Genomic DNA, 19,702 nt, shown 5'->3' on the forward strand with positions numbered 1-19,702 from the left:
ATCACCGAGGAAAGCATGTAGAAACATGGACTTCTGGCCCCACCCAGAGTTTCCAGTTCAAGAGGTGATGGAAGAGCGAGAATTTGCCTTTCAAACCAGTTCCTAAGTGACGCTGACGCTGCTGATCCAGGGACCCCAATCCAAGAACGGCTGACTTCCAGAAACCTCCACAATAAATACTTGTAAAGTTGGTATCCCAAAGAGAAATAGAAAGACTTTGAAAGCCAGCTTCGCCAGAAATACAAGTGTTGCTGGGTGACTAAAATTAACAGGACAGGGAACAACAGGTGCTGGCGAGGATGTGGAGAAAGGGGAACACTCTTACACTGTTGGTGGGAATGCGAGCTGGTACAGCCACTCTGGAAAACAGTATGGAGGTTCCTCAAGATGTTAAGAATAGAGCTACTCTATGACCCAGTAATAGTACTACTGCATATTTATCCCAAAGACAGAGATGCAATGGAAAGAAGGGACACCTGCACCCCAATGTTCATAGCAGTAATGTCCACAATATCCAAACAGCAGAAGGAGCTGAGATGCCCTTCAACCAGATGAATGGATAGAGAAGATGTGGTCCATATATACAATGGAATATTACTCAGCCATCAGAAAGGATGAATACCCACCATTTGCATTGACATGGATGGAACTGGAGGGGATTATGCTAAGTGAAGTAAGTCAGGCAGATAAAGACAATTATCATATGGTTTCCCTCATACATGGAATATAAGGAATAGAGAGGAGCACGATAGGGGAAGAGAGGGAAACCTGAATAGGAAGAAATCAGAGAGGGAGACAAACCATGAGAGACTCTGGACTCTGGAGAACAAACTGAGGGTGTTGGAGAGGGAAGTGAGTGGGGGGTGGGGTAACTGGGGGATGAACATCAAGGAGGGCACGTGGTGTGATGAACACTGTTTATTACACTCAACTAATGAATCATTGAACATTATGTCAAAACAATGATGTACTGTATGTTGGCTAATTAAATTTCAATTTAAAAATGATACATACCTGTAAAAAGTCTAAACAATGAAAAGTTCAGTAAATTAGAATTAATTAGAGTTTGTTTGAATTTTTTTATAAAGATTTGCAGAAATATTTTTTAGTATTACCTGCATTCTTGGGGATTGCTCAAATGAGAAGGCTGGTAAATACAAAGTTTTTCCATCCCCATTTTAATTATTTGAAAATTAATGCTCACAAATTTGTTCCCAGGTATAATGATCATTTCCTCTATTATTCACTGCTTATCAAAACAGTCCATTCATTAAACAGATGCACACAAAATGTTTTAAGATGTGAGCAAAGTCAGGTTGAAAGGAATGATTCTCTCAACTTTAGAGAAAATAAATGGAATAGAACCGCCTCCCAGAATTATCAGTGACTATTACTGAACACCTAAAGGTAAGTAAAAAGCCACATTTGCATCATTTCTGAATTGGATCATCCATTGTTCAACAAAAACAAATCATTTTTCTTAGGCAGTTGCAGATTCTGAACTTTCTTCCTTGAGGCTTTTTCAGAAACAAAGAACTAGAAAAGTCTCTGAGGAGGGGAGGCGCCAGTTCTCCATTTCGATGGCCTCAAGTCCGCCTGCACTTGGCTGGGACAGTCCACTATTACAGGTGTGGAATCTGTTTCTCCAAACCTCCCCCTGGCAGTTCACTCTGGATCTGGGGACTCCCTTGTCAGGACCCACTTGGACAAGGCAGACCAGCCCCCAAGTATCAAAGGCAACAGTCAGGGGCAACAGTCACTCAGTGAGAGGGGCTAGGTTTCCCTCTCACACTCTCTGTTTATTTAGATCCTGTTCCTACCAGCCTCTCAGTTCTGTCTTGCTGGTCTCTCCACATCTGAGAAGAATGGGTGAAACATTAGTCTGTGTGGGTTTTAATTTCAAGGACACTGAGATCACCTCCCCAACCGTGTGGCTGGTATTTGCTTGGGAGGTCAAAGTCTGGTAAATCTTTTTAATGATCATTTACTGAGTTTGTCTTTTAGAGAACATACAGGAGAAGAGTTTGCCTTACCTTCTTGGTTAAATTTTGACTCCTTATAAAATATGTGGGGGTCATCATTTAGGGAGGGCCTCCCCGGAACCTGGGTATTATCCATTTTATGCCTGCTGGGGAGGGAGGTGCTCCAAAGCCCTTCCCTAAATGCAGCCTAGATACTGCCAGAGGGGAGAGCCTTGCCCTTGTCACAGGCCAGTTGTTGGTGAGATGGGGACACCAAGCAGGTGGGTGACTCAGGAGGCTGGGCTCTCCCCTCTCTGCAAACTGCTTTCCAGAGACCCTCTGTATATAAAGTTTCTTTGGTTCTGCAGTGAGTCAGGCCAGCAGTTACTACTGCTTTAGTCCCAGTATTTGAGACACTCATCAATCAATAATATTTAATGACCTTTAAGTCATTAAATTAAGTTAAATTAATTTAACTGTTTTGGTAGGTTAAATTAAATTAAGTTGTATCGGGCATAATGACTTCCATAATGACGACCAGAAAGGAAATCCGAAGCATTGTCCTAACCCCTCAAAGAGGAAAAAGAAGTCACAAGAATCAAGGGGAAACCCAAGTACTAAACATTCTGATCAAACTCTCCTGCAAGTACCTATGGAATCATACTAAATTCCTTCAATGGTGTTGCTGCTTAGAGCTTGGACTTGGCTATCAAGGAAAAAATAATTAAATTTCCTGGGCATATATGTGTGTGAAAATACCTGTAACCCTAGCCCTCAACTCGATCCTTTGTCTCTTAGGAGAAATGAAGAAATGGCCCCTCCTGTTCAGGCCCTGGAAAGAGACATGATATCTCTGTGTTCATCAAAGGTCAGAACGGGCCTCTTCATTCTCCTTTAGCAAAGCTGGTGTCAGCGTTTCAAGCAGCAGCCAGAAATTATCAACTAGAAGCAGAATCAGCCTCACCTTGACTAAAATGTGAGTTTCTTAGCTCTTTCCTCGCCCCCCAAAGAAGAGTACATCATACATTTTTGTTATACATGTGAAGTTTGGTACCACTTGAGACATCAGCTCAAAATATTAATGCAACCCAGTATTAAGGATGTAGATTTCTTTTGTAAGAGTTGAATTGACTTTAATTCATATCTAAGTAGCTCCTTGAACAACTCTCCAGTCTAAAATCTAGTATCTATTAGTTTCATTTGGCCTTAAACCAGATGAGAATCAGGGAACAAATAGAAGAGAACACAGAGTCCTCAAAATCAATGTCACAGTATTCTCATGACAATGTCATAACGTTGCAGTCCTCCTCTTTATTGATGAGAGTAAACCGCAGATCCTATGAGTCCTCTCTCCATAGAGTTTTTGGACTTCCATGCCTGAAACAGACTGGAAGAAACACAGGGGAGAGAGGCTGCCATAGGCAAGTACCCAAACCGTAATGAGAAATAATGAATAAGAATTCAGGGATACATCAGTGGGGGGCCATTTAGTATGGTAAATAATTATAGGCTATAAAAATCTGTAACAATTATTGTATTCTCCATAACCCTGAAGTAAATACAGTAACAATCACTGCCTGTCAACTGGTCCTATGAGTGATAATCAACCAGGCCAGGTCATCAAGAAAAAATTGACTGCTATGCAGTATTCTCTGTTATCAAGTTGAGGGAGTAAATAATGCACTGTAGAAATAGGTCTACTGAACTGTTGTCATTGCAATGAAAATCATATAGCACTACAAGAAAAATTATTAGCTTTCCTCAAAGTGGGGCCATCCAAATATGTTCATTCCCAAAGCATTTCAGATCACGGAGTTTTTGCTTTAGAATTACAGACTTGCTGAAATTATTACTGGAGATCTCAGAATATGCATGTGGTCAACTACTCATGTTTCATCTGTAAACAAGCCAAACCCAGTCTGAAACCACTTTCCACATTGCCCATGGCAAGAGAGGATGGGTCCTCTGTCTGACCCACAGCCCCACACTGGGTCTGTAAATAATGAAGAGTTCACATTTATGCACTAGTTTGCAAAATGGGTGAGGATCAACACTTTTCTATACATAACTCTTTCTTCATAGGGGAAACTACAAAATAAAAGAGTTGTAGTAAGTCATTTCTGTGTTGCCATGGATCAAGTCGTCAAATGGTAGAAGCAGCTTACCTTGAGCATGGGAAGAGCTTAACTGAGAGGTAATTCTGCATTAGCGAATCCTAGAAGCCACTTCTAATCATGAGAAGTAAGGCATTTGGGTGACACCCAGGCTTTTCTTTTCGAATTTGCAAGTTATTTTTTCCAAAACAAGAGGATAGATAAAACCCAGAATGTCTTTTGCCAAGCACTTTACAGCAGTATCTTTGAAACCATGTCTTTCTTATTCTGTAATTGAAACCTTGAGGAAGGGGCTTTGTTCTTCTTGTTCTTATATCCTTATTTCCCTGGAATCCACCAAAGCACTGTAATAAATACATACATACATACATACATACATACATACATACAGAATGTAAGAAAATGGTAATGTATATTTAATTGTCTTGAGGAATAATCAGTGTGCCTGGGTAGCTCAGGTCATGACACCAGGGTCCTAGGATCAAATCCCACATGGGGACCCTTCTGTCTGTGTCTCCCTTTCTTTCTTTATCTCTCATGAATAAGTAAATAAAATCTTTAAAAAAAAAAAAAAAAAAAGGAATGGGGCGCCTGGGTGGCTCAGTGGGTTAAACCTCTGCCTTCGGCTCGGGTCATGATCCGGGGTCCTGGGATCGAGCCCCGCATCGGGCTCGCTGCTCAGCGGGAAGCCTGCTTCCTTCTCTCTCTCTGCCTACTTGTGATCTCTGTCAGGTAGATAAATAAAATCGTTAAAAAAAAAAAAGGAATAATCAAAAGGAGATGAGCTTTATGGATTCCAAAATGCCTCATAGGTAACTAAGGTGTTGGTATTTTTTTTAATTTTTTGGCTTGTTTTGTTTTTTGGGTTTTTTTAAATAAAGACTTATTTTAGAGTCTGCTGTGCACCAGCAGAGGGGGGAAGGGCAGAGAGAGAGGGAGAGAGAGAATCCCAAGCAGACTCACCATTAAGCACAGAGCTCAATCCCACTACCCCGTGATCATGACCTGAGCTGAAATCAAGAGTTGGACGCTTGGGGCGCCTGGGTGGCTCAGTGGGTTAGAGCCTCTGCTTTCAGCTCAGGTCATGATTCCAGGGTCCTGGGATCGAGCCCCACATCGGGCTCTCTGCTCAGCGGGGAGCCTGCTTCTTCCTCTCTCTCTGCCTGCCTCTCTGCCTACTTGTGATCTCTGTCTGTCAAATAAATAAATAAAATCTTTAAAAAAAAAAAAAAGAGTTGGACACTTAACCGACTGAGCCGTGAAGGCACCTCATCACTAAGGTTTTAGAACATTGTTTTGTTTCAACCTGGAAGGCATAATAATTAAACCATAAACAATTTTCAACATATAAACTATTCAGATGGGAAGGCTGAAATCACTTATGTAAAGTACCTGCAAAACACAAAGGATGCTAATGATAACTGGTCTCTTCCTACCTCCTGTGACAAAGTAGCAGTTTTCAGGTGAAAATTAAATGTGTTTTTTCTCATGTCAGTCTCCCTCATTTGCAACAGACTGCACACTCTGCTCTTCCCGAAAATCCAACAACCTGCATGTAACTATCCTCTGGGGAAAAACAAAGGCAGACCAGGGGAAAAGCAGCACTTGAATTCAGAAACTGAACAACCCCAGTATGGTCCAGAGAAAAGCAAGTCCAACTATGTCCCCTGGAAACTTCCAGCAATGGAACCTCTTAGCTGCATAGGGATGGAGCCATCCTGCCCAGAGGTGCAGACCCAAGGCTGTGGGGCCTCTCCTCAGCTCTCCCTGAGGAATCTCTAGAAGAAGCACAGTGAGAACCAGGGGAGTCTTCTCTACTTTGACCAGCAAGCCCCAAACCCCATCTCTACCTCTCCCACTTTGAGGAGATTAAGGAGCAATGGCTGCGGGACTTCACGCTCACTGTTTCAGCAAGAGACCTTGGAAATGCCCACTGGGAAGGAAGCTGAAAGCTGGAAGGAGCCTGCAGGCTCTCCAAGAGTCTACATGGAAGCCCAGAGAATTCTTCACACTCCCTTTTGCCCTCGAGAATCAAGAATGCCTCCAGACCCCAAAAGGGCCCTCAACACAGCTGACTCATTTGAACCCCATCCTGCGCTTCAGTCCATCAGTGAGGGGTCTCTTCCTCGGGCTCCTCTTCCAGATAAAGGAGGCCCCTCACGGCCCAGCCCTGCCACATGGCCTCCCGGTTCTCAGGTAACACAGCTCCAAGCCTCCTGTGCTCATTCACTGGACTGGAAAGCAAAATAGGTCTCTGGGTTGCCATATTACCCCAAAGGCCAGGGTGTCCTACAATGGGAGACAGCTCAGGAAGTCACTCCTGAGGGGACACATAGTTTTCAGGACATCTTGATTCCCAAGTAAAAGGGTCCAGTAGTTCGGGAAGTCTAACTCACTTTCTTCTAGAGAAGGTCAGTTAGCGAAGATCTGTCAGGCTTGGGACAGCAATGGCGGCTCTCTCTCAAACCCATGCCCATCAAGAACAGCCTGTCAGGGCTATTTTAAAAGCAGAGAGAGAACAAAGTGTTCAAACTTCTAACCTTCTCCCCGATCTCCCCATCAAAAAGAAAATACCCAAAACATTTCAGCTGGGAAACTGAATTGCCTCTTCTTTCCAGATGTCTGCTCGGGAATTTGGGGTGGATCGGAGCAAAGCTGAGAGGTCTATTTTTAGACCTGATTTCCGGGAAAAGCACTGCAGCCCTCCAGGTGTGTAGGTCTTTGTCGGCTCTAGTGCCATGCAACGGGCTCATTATTTACTTTTCCATCGCTGTTTCTGTTCGGACAGCACAAGCCTGAGGTCGTGTTAATGAGGGCACTTTGTTTCAAAGCCCCCGAGTCGCTTAACATTTCTGGGTGAGAGTCTTAATTTCAAGGGTCTCCTTGAAGAGCACAGCATTTTGCTGTAGCTTTTCAGGGGCGACGTATGACAGCCCCACGCGGTCACGGTTTTCATTTTGAATTACCAATGACTTGGCCCTGTGGCTTCATTAACATCCATTTAGTAATGGGTTTTGTCGGCTCGAGAAAATATAAAGGCCAGAAACATTCAACAGATTTTCAAAGAGAACCTCAGAGGACACGGATAAAAAGAAAAAAGAAAAAAAAAAAAAGAACAAGATGTGCTGTTCCAATCTAGGACGACCTTTAAAAGCTGCCTCGGACTGATGGCGCCTTTCCTTAGGAAACAGGTAGATGGTGTCATTTCCAAAACCAGCCCTGAATTTTCGGCTTGGTCCTCAGTTTTAGGGCAGTGGACTTCCCATCTCTCCCGGGGATGAAAAGCCTCTGTGGTGGCAAGGGAAATATCCGTGCTCAATTTCATCCACCCCAATGGCAGGATTGGCAGGAAGGCCCTAGTTTCATCAGGAAAATCACAGAAAAATTCTCAGGAAGTAGCCATTCACTGCCTTATGACAGGACCTCAATTCTCAAGCACAGGTTTGCTGTTCAGAGGAGGAAGAATGAGACCATCGACAACGTAGTCTTTGTTGATTTTAACCCTGTTGACTTAAAGCCATGAACAAAGGCTAAAGGTATTAACAAAGCCACAGGAAAATACACATCACTGTGTTAGTGTCTCAATGAGCTCTGGTACAGGATAAACCACCCCAAACGTCACTGGCTTAAAACAGCAACCGGTTATTGCTTCGTATATGTTCATGTGTTGACAGAGTGTGAGTTAGTGGAGGCTGGTTGCAGCTGGGTAGTTCCACTCTGCGGGTTCCTCATCCTTTTCATGGAGACAAAGGGCTCCCCGGCGCATGTTCTTATTGTGGTGAAGGGAGAGGTTCCAAGGACAAGGAAGCATGAATGGCCCCTTGCAGCCTGGGGTCAGCATCTCGCCTAGTTGGCCAGAGCAGGTCACATGACTGAGACCAGGAACCGGAAATTCTGCACCATCACCAGTGGGAGAGCACGGAGGTATTACTGGCAAAGGGTGTGGATACAAGAGTTGATGGAGAATGGAAGCATGAATACGATATACACATGCAGACCAGAATAAAGCTCCAAAAGGATATCTAATTCAGATGTGTCCAAAAAAGGGGAAAAGAGAGTAGTCTCAGGGAAAGATGGTGATGCTGCTTAGAGTAGATCTCTAACAGAAGGTCAAGAGTTTTGTTCCTTATCCTTAGAGCAGTTTGAAACCTCTGAATGGACAGATATGATCAGATAGATACAGGGGGGCTATGACATTTAGGTGAGAGCAGACTCTGGCAGAACAATTAAAATGTCCTGATAGAAGTTAGTAGGTTAGGCTCTGATGAACGCACTGGAGTTAGAAAAAGTATCTCAGCTGATGAGGTATTTAAGAGATAGAATCACCTAGACTTTGTATAGTAGACCATTACCATAGTAGACCATTACTTTGAATAGTAGACCATTAGGGATGAGGGGAAGGAAGTCATCACTGGGTGGGAAATAGTCCCATTCACTGATCTAGGTAGCCTTGTGTGGGAGGGTGGGGGAGAGGAAGGAGAGTGGGTGGGGGACAAGTCTTGACTTCAAGTTTGGGCATATTAAATTGGGCAGATCATCGGTGTGGAGGTTTTGAACACGTAGTTGATTAGAGAAGCCATCAGGGATAGAGATATGTATCTGAGAGTTTTTCATAAAGCAGTGCTTCCTAGAGCACATAAAGTCTGTGTCCAGCTCTGATTATAAGATGGAGTTAACAGACCTACGGTTTAAGTGATGGGATACATGAAGCCATTTGCCAAAGATGGTATGCAGGTAATTGTTACTGACAGGCAGGATCTTCGCACGACAATAACAGAACCAGTCTTTGAACTCACACACACTCCAAACCTTCTCCTTCACCAAAACTTGCTTTCTGGGGGGGAAAAAAAAAATCTTCATAGTTCATTCTTACTAAAGTGTGAAGGACTTTAGGCTTAAGGAGTATCTGTGGTCATCTTTCCGAGTAGAGCAGTGTGTTCCTCCCTTTACGCTTTCCCTGCACCTTACATCTAAAGCACTGTTGCATCCCTTTTAACATTTGCCTGCTTCCAGAGTCAAGACATTCCCAAGGGCAGACACCACTTATATATCTTTAAACCTCTAGAACCCGTTATGCAACTAGAGTCTATTTCCAAAAATATTTATTAAAGGAAAAGACAGATGGAAGAAGGAAGATGGGCAGGCTGTCAGGCTGCTTGTCTTGCAATGCCATTTATCAATCCCTGATTTATTTGCATTTTGACAGAGGACATAACTTGAAACCAAACAATGAACCTGCATTGGTGGGATATTAAACATCAGGATTCGAGAAGGGGAGATTTTGCAGGTAGGGAGAACTTTCTGGCACCCCCTTAAAATCTATAACAGAAAATTGTCTGTCTCACTTCATTTTTCTGTCTGTCCTGAAGCTGAAAAGGGAAATGTACATCCCAGATCTAGGAGAACAAAGACTAGCTTCCCTCGAAATACAGGAAGACTGCTCGCCATATTCAAGTTAGCAAATGGGGTAACATCATTTGAAAACCTAATGAAAGGTATTCAGAAGTCTCTTTAGAAGAAGAAAGGAGACAAAAACATTGAATGCCAGTAAGACATCTCCCCAAGCCCTCTTGGAAATAGCACAGAATAGTGTTAGGAGCTCTTGGAGTCCAACTCCCCGGGCTTGAACCCTATCTCTCTTTCTTGGTGGCTACATGGTCTCAGGTGTGGCTCTTAACAACTCTAAACTTTGACACCTTCATCTGTAAAATGGGGATGCAAATAGTAGCCATCTAATAGCCTTTTGATGTAGTAAATAGAACAACTCAAATATTAGCCTTTTTTTTTAAGATTTTATCCATTTATTTGACACAGAGAGAGAGAACACGCAGGCAGAGAGACAGGCAGAGAGGGAGGAGGAAGCAGGCTCCCTGCTCAGCAGAGAGCCCAACGCAGGGCTCAATCCCAGGACCCTGAGATCATGACCCTAGCTGAAGGCAGAGGTTTAACCCACTGAGCCACCCACCCCTCTAGGATATTCTGATCCTAGAGTGAAATGATCAAAGCATGCAGCTCCTCTGAGTTGTCTGAACATTAGAGTCTATGCAATACTATATCCTCCACAGACTTCTATTTATTTAAAACCTGTTCCACATCTAGCACTGTCTCTAAACCCTAGGTGACGTCAGAGAGGGAAAACACTCTATATTAACCAGAGACTAATAGATGGCATTATTGGTTGTTGTGTTGGGAGGTGTTGGCTTTTTTGAAACATTTCATTCCATAGCACCACATTTTACTGTATTGCTTTCTTTTTTCCTCCCAGTGTTACTGAGATATAATTGACATAGAACGTGGTATAAGTTTCCGGTGTATAATACAGTGATTTGACATATGTATCTATTGCAAAACAATCACCACAATAAGGTTAGTAATGTCCATTACCTCACATAGTCCCAACTTTTTTCCCTTGTTAGAGGACAGACAGCATTCTGTTAGTTAGTCAGAAGAGGAGACTGTGGTCTCAGGGAGACTGAGCTGGGCATGGAATGTGGAGGGGGTGCTGGCAGCTACCTTTCACAGTGGGAACCATGTGTGATTCCTCCGCTGACATCATAACTTCTAGAATGGATGCTCCACAGAAGCAGGGCTCATGTGAGTTCCATGCATTCCTCTATCCTTAGTACCTAGAACACAGCCTGGCACGTGGTAGACATCCAATACAAGTTGAAGGGGAAAAAAAAAAAAAGAAGTCAATGTGTTAGTTAGTGAGGTTAGGACAAGCCTGGTAGGGGAAAGTGTTTGATCCCCTTTTCATTTTATATATTTTCTCCTCGAGCTACTTGTGTGTCTCCCTCTGGCTCCTTTGAACCTTCCCCACCTTCCCAATCTGATTTGTGTTCATCTCCTCCATGTACCTTGGGTTGGTGCAGATTTCCTCAAGTATTGCTTGATCTCCCTGGGTAGCATTTTGACTCTCATCCAGCAAAGGCATCGCCTACAAGCATGGTGAGAGTAGGCAGTGACCAGTCCTAGTACCCTGAGGCCCAGAACTCATGTGTATTTGGTGACTGTTACTCACTGAGCCCTGGATGTCACAACATCCAGTGTGCCCAAGAGGATGAGACTCCATAACCTATCTCCATTCTGTGTTGAAACTGACTTGCCAGAGACAAGTCTGCTGTTTGTTCACTTGCATTCACGAAGGGGTCACTATGCAGCAGGCCCCGGGCGGTGACCAACAGGCTCCCCATACTTTCTGCCTTCTCAGTTGGATTCTAGAAAATAGGACATTTGGGAGAGAGTTCAACTGGGAATGACAATCTCACATGCAAAGGAAAAGTTCCCAATAATCTTCTGAGACTCATAATGGAAAAATAGATCCCAGATTTCACCAAGAGAGCTACAGTTCCATAACTGGCAAGGTTGTCATTTCTCTGTTGGTTATTTTAGAAGGGGATTTTTTTTTTTTAAGACTGTTGCTGATTCTGAGTTTGCTCGTCTTATATAATCAACCCATAGTTATAAGCAAGCATTTCAAATCACACTGTATCTTTGCATAGAGTAAAACACTGTGGTTCTTAAAATAGAATACCTACCTTTTCTAGTCCCGCAACTGCTAGAAAGCCACCTGCTGGAAAACGTAGATTTACCATGAATTTTACTAACAGGCGAGGACTATCATATCTGAGGAATGAGGCCTCGTGATCTTGCCTGGTAAGAAACCACTGGGCAACATTCATACCTGGGGGAAGAATCAGATTATGACTTCCCCAGATTATAATACCTTCAATAAGACTTTCCCTCCATTAAGACACACATATAGCTATAGGGCAGTTGCTAACCCCCAGAATCTCTAGCATTGTTCATTATTTTCCTTTAAAACATGCACCCGGGAATTAAAAGCCTTGGTTTAAGCCCACTGCACAAAAGGCAAATGATGCATTAGTCATATTTCTAAAGGAGGAACTTTAATTATTCATCTTCAAACATTTCTGCCAAGATAAAGGTCACCGTATAATTACTGCTCCCACCCACTGGCCCCTGGCAGGGAAATCGAGCGCAGTGCTCCTAAATCCTTGATTCATAGATCACCAGAGATGGAAAGGGTCTCGCCAGTTTGTTTTTCACATAAGGAAATTGAGGCCCAGGGAAGTGACGTGCTGAGGTCAAACGTCATGAAGGTCGGAGTTGGGAACCGGGGTTCTAAGCGGATTGCCCCTGCCACTGACTCGCACTGCCCCCTTTATTGGTTTCCAATGGCTGCTATAATAAATCACCACCAACCAGGCGGCCCAAATCAATAGCAATATATGCTCTCACAGCTCTGCAGGGCCGAAATCCAAAATCAGGGAACTTGCAAAGCTGTGCTCCTTCCAAAGTTTCCAGAGGAAGACCTTCCCTTGCTTCCTCAAGGTCTTCCTTCACTGTGGCTGTGTTTAAGGTGTCCTCTGTCCTCATTTGTCTCTTTCTCACCTGTCTCTTCCTTCCACTCTGTGTCTCTTCCCCACCTGTCTCTTATTAGTCCACGTGTCAATAGATTTGGGGCATATACCCAGAAAATCCAGAATAAACTCATCTCGAGCTCTTCCATTTAGTGACATCTGCAAAGACTTTATCCAGATAAGATCCCATGCACAGGTTCTAGGATTTAGGACATGAATCTTGTCTCTCCAGGAGCTTTCATTCAACCGACTCCGTTTCCTCGTCTACCAAAAGTAGAAACCATCATTACATCAATTTAAAAAAACAAACAACTTAGTGCCCTAACATGGTTTGCCATATCTTTTCTATTTACAAGTCTTATTAGAGTCAGACTTGCGTACTTGAACTTGGAATTCTGACTCTGTCGTTCACCAGCAATGCAACCTTCAGTAAGATGCAGTTTTCTTGGCTCTAAAATGAGAACAGTGATTTCCACTTCGTAGGGTGCTTGTGAAAATCTATATGATAATGCATGTTAAAGTACTTAGATGCTCACTAAGTGCCAGCTGATTTTAAATTAAAATAAACTATTTACCGAGACCAATGTATTCCTTACCACGTGTATGCACTTGAGGTCCGTTGGGGGGGACACATTTCCACCAGCCAAAAACTTCTCTGGCACCAACACAGCAGAGCAACTTCTTGTTGAGTGTTGACACACGGGTGTGTAGCCTGTTCAGCAGTGGGGGGAAAATTCTCTAGATTCTCCGAATTGTTGCTGCCTCAGCCCACACCACAGACTTTTAAATCTTCAGCAGAGGACAGAATAAGGAGAAGTTCTGGTACCGGAAAAGAGACAAGATTATTCCAGCAACTATGGGACTAGTACCTTCAGAATTTGACTGGCCTGGGGCGACACAACTCAGGGTTAGTGTGATTGTGTTTGGGTTTCTAAACGGGGAGCGGGGGTAGAGAGAAAGGAGAGGAGTGGGGAGGCCAGCGAGCCTAAGAGGGCTGCAAAGTCTGGGTCAGGTATCAGTTATTCAACCTCCAGGATCCAGAATTTTGTCCTGAAGCAAATAACCAGAGTAGCCAAGCATCAAACAAACAAAGAAGAAAAATGCTTTTCTTTGTTTGTTTCATTGTGCTTTTCCAAACAAAGGTAGCTTGAAGTTATACCATATATACCCCGAAACAGTGGGTTACCAGCCACACCCCAAACATGTTTTAATTTAGTTAGTTTGTCTCCTAGCTTAACCTCCCTCTGAGGAAATTAGGTATCAAAAACTCCTCTCCCCGCCCGCCACACAGGATGCCACTACCCCACACACATGCCATTTTGTTTAAGAGGAAGGGAAATAAAAAATTCTGATTTTATTACAGTAATTGCTTCCAGCAAATAATCAGTCTAGAACTAGACACGACAATCCTGCAGGCATGACATTTTTTTTTTATAAGAAGCAATTCTTTTTGGAATAGCAAAAGTAAGACACCAGTTTGGAACCACCAACACTCCCTCCCAACACAAGACCTAAATTCAAGGTTGTTCTGAATTCATTGCGTTTGTGTCATTAATCCAATGATCTGAATGAGCCTGGCTGACACAGACACAGGGTCCTTTATAGAGTAGCCAGAAATCTGGTCCACTGGCAGGCATGGGGGATTCGGGGCAGGTTAGCTCTACCAGTTCGTGTCTCTTCATGTTACTACATGCAGATGTTCTTTCTCATTGTTCTCCTAGGTCTTCATATCATTACACCTGTAATTCTGATATTTTTATTAACCCATACCTTCTTCTCATGAACATAAAAATATCATGTCCACAGAGATTCTGTGATGCCCTCCCAAGGGCATGCCCACCTTTCCAGAATGAGCATCACTGGGTTTTGAACACTAAGGCAGCAAAGCCAAGGTCAAGGCTCAAACCCTGTGCCAGCCAATTGTCTTCCCTCTGCTCCATGTGTGCAATTTGAACTCCAAATCCTGGCCTAAGTGCTCCCAAATGGATGCCTTATGTCAAAAGCCATCCTGGATAAGGGGAAATGGATAGAGTAATGAGAGGGGAGAGATGGATACTGCACTTTGCTATTGTAAATGCATATGATCATTTATTTATGACATTATGGAAAAACATGTTTATTTGAAGACTGTCTGTATGTCATTCTATAGACAAACTTGCCTATTCCTTTAAGAAGCTTATTCGAATACCTGCTCTATGTCAAGTACTAGGTGAGGTGTTTAGGTTCTATAATACAGAAGACAAAGTATCAAACTTTAGTAAAATCATTACAGAGTAAGAAGACAAGGTAGGGGTAGAAGAGGGAGGGAGGAGAGTTATGGCTCTTCCTGAATGGATCAGAGCGTATTTCTGGAGGAAGAGTGTCTAAGCTGGAATTTAGAAAGGAAGGAGGTTTTGCCAGGCAAAGTGGATATAGGCAGGCAGATGGGAACTACCTGAGCCAACGAGTGGAGCCATGAAGTAAGGGGCACATTTAGAGAATAGCGCTCAGCTTGCTCTCACAGGAGTACATGTTCTGCCGGAGTTCGTGGCAGAAATTGACAAGGATGACTCTGGGTAGGTGAGGGTTGGGTTACGGTTTCATCTACTCAACAAATGTTTATTGAGTTATGTTATTACTAAACAGAGGGATGAGGAACAGGAGCTAGGAGCTTAGGGTAAGCGGGGGAGAGATAAGACATAAATCTGCAAAGTAAGACACCTTGTAAAATAAGATACTTCCCACAGGGAGGACAGTATCAGAGGAGTATTTCGTTCATTCGTGTGCATCAACAATGATGGTTTAAATACTATCTGAGCACCCACCACATGAAGAAATAAGACGTGTTTCATGCCCTGGAGGAGCTGGCAATCTAGTGGAATAAACAGACACAGAAATAGAACATCATATCACGGTATAATCAATAATCAACACAACAGCCTGTACTGACAGCTTACTAAGTTCCAGACACTGATCTAAGTGCTTTATATTGGTTAATTTCAATTGCCTCACACAATAGGTGAATATCATTATTGTCAGCATTTCGCAAACGGCAGCAGTCAGGCCCAGAGAGGTTATTAACTTGCTCAATCCAGCTAAGATTAAAATCCAGACAATTTGACTCCACATTCTTAAAACTACAGAAGCATGGGAAATAACCCACTCTAGATGTGGCTTATCTTAGAACACCAGTCCTTCTAGTCCACCAAGAGTTGTACACTCTCTGAGCTCTCCAGGGAAGATGAAGATAGTTACAGAATCTCAGGAAACTACCAAACACCTAATACTTACCAGATTGTGAAACATCTAGAGTTCAAGCTCAAAGGTAAACTTTTTCCCCAAAGTCCAACTAGGTTATATTCCTCACTCCTGTTGTAATTTTTCCAATCTCCATCCAAGTCAGGCTCATCTATCCCCTTAAATACCAATTCTCTCATTATATACTTATAGGATCTTTATCAAGAGAAGGATAAATTTGTTGGGGAAGTTGCTAATATTTCTTCTTAGGGGTCCCTTTGTAGGGCTCCCAGTATTTTATACTATCTAATGGTTTTTTAATAGCACTGTAAAAATCCTGACTGGATTTGCATACTGTTCATTTATTAGGTGCCAGTCTCAATATTTTATACCCAATGAAACTGAATATATCTCCCATTCAAATTACTATAACTTTTCCAATTCCTACCCAATTCATTCATCTCTGTCCTCATAACCACCACAAGCACTGGGTTGGCAAATAGCAAGGTGGGGAGAGTTATAAGAAATTGTAACTCTAGGATGCCTGGGTGGCTCAGTTGGTTAAGTGACTGCTTTTGGCTTGGGTCATGATCCCAGGGTCCTGGGATTGAGTCCCTTGTTGGGCTCCCTGCTTGGTGGGGAGACTGCTTCTCCCTCTTCCACTCTCCCTGCTTGTGCTCTCTGTCAAATAAGTCAATAAAATACTTTTTTTAAATTGTCATAAGATCTAATTATCTCATTATGAAAACTCATCATAAATAGGAGGTAAAGAAATCATAGGATGTCAGAATGCCAAAAGATGACCTTGTTCTTGGAGAAGGAAGTCCAGGATGGGGAGATCTTTGTCAGAATAACATTTGCCTGCAGGTAACAGAGTTCAACTAGAATGACCCAAATGAATAAAGAGTATTTTTTTTTTTTTAATTTGAGAGAGAGAGGGAGAACAAGGGCAGGGGTGGTGGCAGAGAGGGGCAGATGAAAAGGGAGAGAGAAAGAATATTAAGCAAGCTCTCTGCTCAGCACAGAGCCCATTGCGGGGTGTGATCTCATGACCCTGAAATCACAACCTGAGCCCAAATCAGGAGTCAGTTGCTTAACTGACTGAGCCACCCAGACGCCCAATAAAGGGTATTTCTCGTGTGATATAACCAGAGCCCTGACCAGAGTAGATGTCAGCAACCTGCCAGGCTCCTTCCGTTTTCCTGTTCTGCTATCATTTTTGCAAGACCCCTGTAGACCTTCAGATATCAAGCCACATTCCAGATAACAGGAGGGGCAAAGATCAAAAAGGAAGAAGCTAGCCAACTCTGCCCCCTTTGGAAAAGTGTTTCCAGAAGCCACAGCCCACAGCTCCAGTTTCAATCTCATTGCTCTCTGTGAGTCCTGGGGCCCCTGCCAGCCCCAGGCAGAGCAAGTCCTTGCCTTAACTCCACACGTGCTGCCCAAGCAAAGCAGGGTCTTCATGGCAAGAAAGATGGAGCGTGTATACCTTGGGTCAGCAGTTAGCCATGTCTGCAACATTACCCGAAAGTTTTCCAGGGCAAGTAAGAGAGAGAAGAGAAAGGGCAAATCAAAACAGGTTTTAAAATTCAAGGGAACACACGTGGGCCAATAAATATCAGCCGAATGTTATCTAAGTATTTTTCTTTTTAAATTACTTAACAGATCATCCCCCATGGCCCTAAATCTCTCAAAATGAGGAGGAGTTAGACGGACGTGGGGAGGGCCGGGAGAAGGCAAAGCATGACCTGCTCAACCACCGTGTGTGCTGTTTTGTGTCGAGATGATGGTCCCTTCCCTGTTTCCAAAAATAAACTGCAAAATAAGGACTATCAGGCCGATACATGGGTCAGATCATGAGAGGTTTAAGTGTATACTTTAAAAATGTGTTCGTCTGCTAGGAGATAAAGAGCCACCAAGGGTCTGAGGCCAGGAGGGACTCGGTCATACGTTCATTTTGGGGTAGCTCGGATGGCAGGGACCGCTGGAGGCCATGCCCACAGGTCCTGCTCACCCCTGTGGCAGTGGGTGTCACTGGCACCCGACTTAGACTTCTGTGCTTGGGGACTTTCTCCCGGTATCCTTCTGAGTCAGAACATTCACATATGTTTGTGTTGATGTGTCCATGTGAGCTCCCCTGTTTGGGGGTTAGTCGAAATCATGAGCGGTCAGTAAGGTTCCAAAAGGGGGTGAGTACATGGCAGGTGGGGAAGGAGGGGGTCTCCCCTGGGGTCTCCTGGTGTCTGAAGGAGCCGCCCATTCCCTGTGCCACCCACTTCTGCTACTGAACTCAGGTCCCCTTTGCTCAGCCTCCTTTCATCACGTGCCTGCTGTGGGAGAGCCATTGTAACAACTAGGGGCAGAGGTTTTCAAAATATTTCAAAACTAGTAAGACACGTGCCCTAACGGCTTAGAACCGATGTCAAAACTAGTAAGACACGTACCCTAACCGTTTAGGAACTGCCATCTCACCAGTTAAGACAGGCACCTGCCAGGAACTACTAGACCCAGCTGAATACCAGTCTTGGAACTGGGCACTAACTTCCAGAGATGGGCAAGGTATGCGTCTCCTCTCAAAAACTCCTCTTGTCAAATAATTTACACCGGATCTAGGACTTAGAACAGGTCCACCAGAGACAGGCACTGTCATGGGGCAGAATGCTCTCTCTGCATTGGTGGAGGCAACTTCCCAGCTTGGCTGGGATGCCACCCACACCCCACTCCTGGCCTTCAGCATGGCACCACTGTCTTCTCTCCAGGGTGGTGACACGTGGAGTCAGAGGTCTGGGTGACAACAGATCACTGTTAGGGCAGATGAGAGAGAGGCAGCCTGAGGGCATAATCTTCCCCATCTTCACCTCAATGGTGAGAGAAAAGAACAACTGTGCTCTTCTGGGTACATTCTCCATGATTCTGAGGGGGAACTTTGAATGCTAAATAAAGATCATCTTTCTGGTAGTGTTTTTTAATGACTTTTTTTTTTAAGATTTATTGATTGATTTGAGATCAAGCGAGCAGACGGAGGGCTAGAGGGAGAGAGAGGAGAGAAGCAGACTCCCTGCTGCGTGGGAGGTCAGACTCCACTGGATCCCACCCTGAGATCATGACCCAAGTCAAAATCAAGAGTCCAATGCTTAACCCGCTGGGCTGCCCAGGTGCCCCCTTCCTAGTAGTTTTTAAGCTGGTTCTGTTTTTAGTGGAGCCGTTTTTCACAAAAACCACCTTTATGGAAATCCAGTCTGGGTGCATTCCCACAGGCTCACCTTCAAGGCATCCCCAGAGGCCCTAGACCCCAGGCAGCCTGGTTGGAAAACCACCAAGTTCATTCTTCATCCACAAAGAGGGAAGGTGGGACTCAGAATGAAGTGACCTAGCCCTGGTTTCATCTGGTTCAAGTCAGACACATGGAGTCTAGGCTTTTGACTGCTAATCAACCCCCACCCTCCAACCTCGGGCTTGCATCAGCCTCCATCTGTAACGAGTGCAGCCCCAGCTTCTGTGTATGGACCCAGAAGCCACGAGTGAATCAACCACAACTAACATTTGTTCACTCCTCAGTCTTTGGGGATCCCTTTCACCTCTACCGCCTTGTATGACGCAACAGCCCCAACGAACACCCACTGTCTCAGAGGATGTAGCAACCCACATGAACCAAGCCGGAGGGGTTAGGTGATCTGCTCAAGGATGGGCCCCTAGAAATGAGGGCTAGTTCTAAAGACAGCATCCCCCTTAATGGAAATTGGTTGGTACATGTTTAGAGCAAAGGCTCTAAATAGGTTTACACCTAGAGTTGTATCTCCCAGAGGTTGGCAGTTCCAACATCGGGAGCCTCCATAGTAACCTGGGAACTTGTCAGCAATGCAGATGCTAGGGCCCTGCCCAGACCTTTTAAATTAAAAACTTTAGGGGTCGAGCCCTTCAAAGAGTAATCTCTTGTTTTTAACAAGCCTTCCAAGTGATTCTGATGACAACGGAAGTTTGAGAACCCCCATGCTAAGTCACAAAGTCCTATTTCTATCTCCCATCC

General features: G+C 44.0%; 1 protein-coding gene across 1 annotated transcript in view; it reads left to right on the forward strand.

The window, feature by feature from the left end:
• Positions 1–5,782: 5,782 nt before the first annotated feature.
• PLEKHG7 (pleckstrin homology and RhoGEF domain containing G7) overlaps positions 5,783–19,702 on the forward strand; it is a 55,595-nt gene continuing 41,675 nt past the window's right edge. The window contains 5 exon segments of the mRNA XM_032874155.1: positions 5,783–6,044; positions 6,047–6,104; positions 6,106–6,271; positions 6,694–6,784; positions 17,880–17,969. Coding sequence (XP_032730046.1) covers positions 5,783–6,044; positions 6,047–6,104; positions 6,106–6,271; positions 6,694–6,784; positions 17,880–17,969 — 667 coding nt within the window.

The sequence above is a fragment of the Lontra canadensis genome, unplaced genomic scaffold (assembly GCF_010015895.1).
Source record: "Lontra canadensis isolate GAN:19392208 unplaced genomic scaffold, GSC_riverotter_1.0 scaffold52, whole genome shotgun sequence".
Classification (NCBI taxonomy): domain Eukaryota; kingdom Metazoa; phylum Chordata; class Mammalia; order Carnivora; family Mustelidae; genus Lontra; species Lontra canadensis.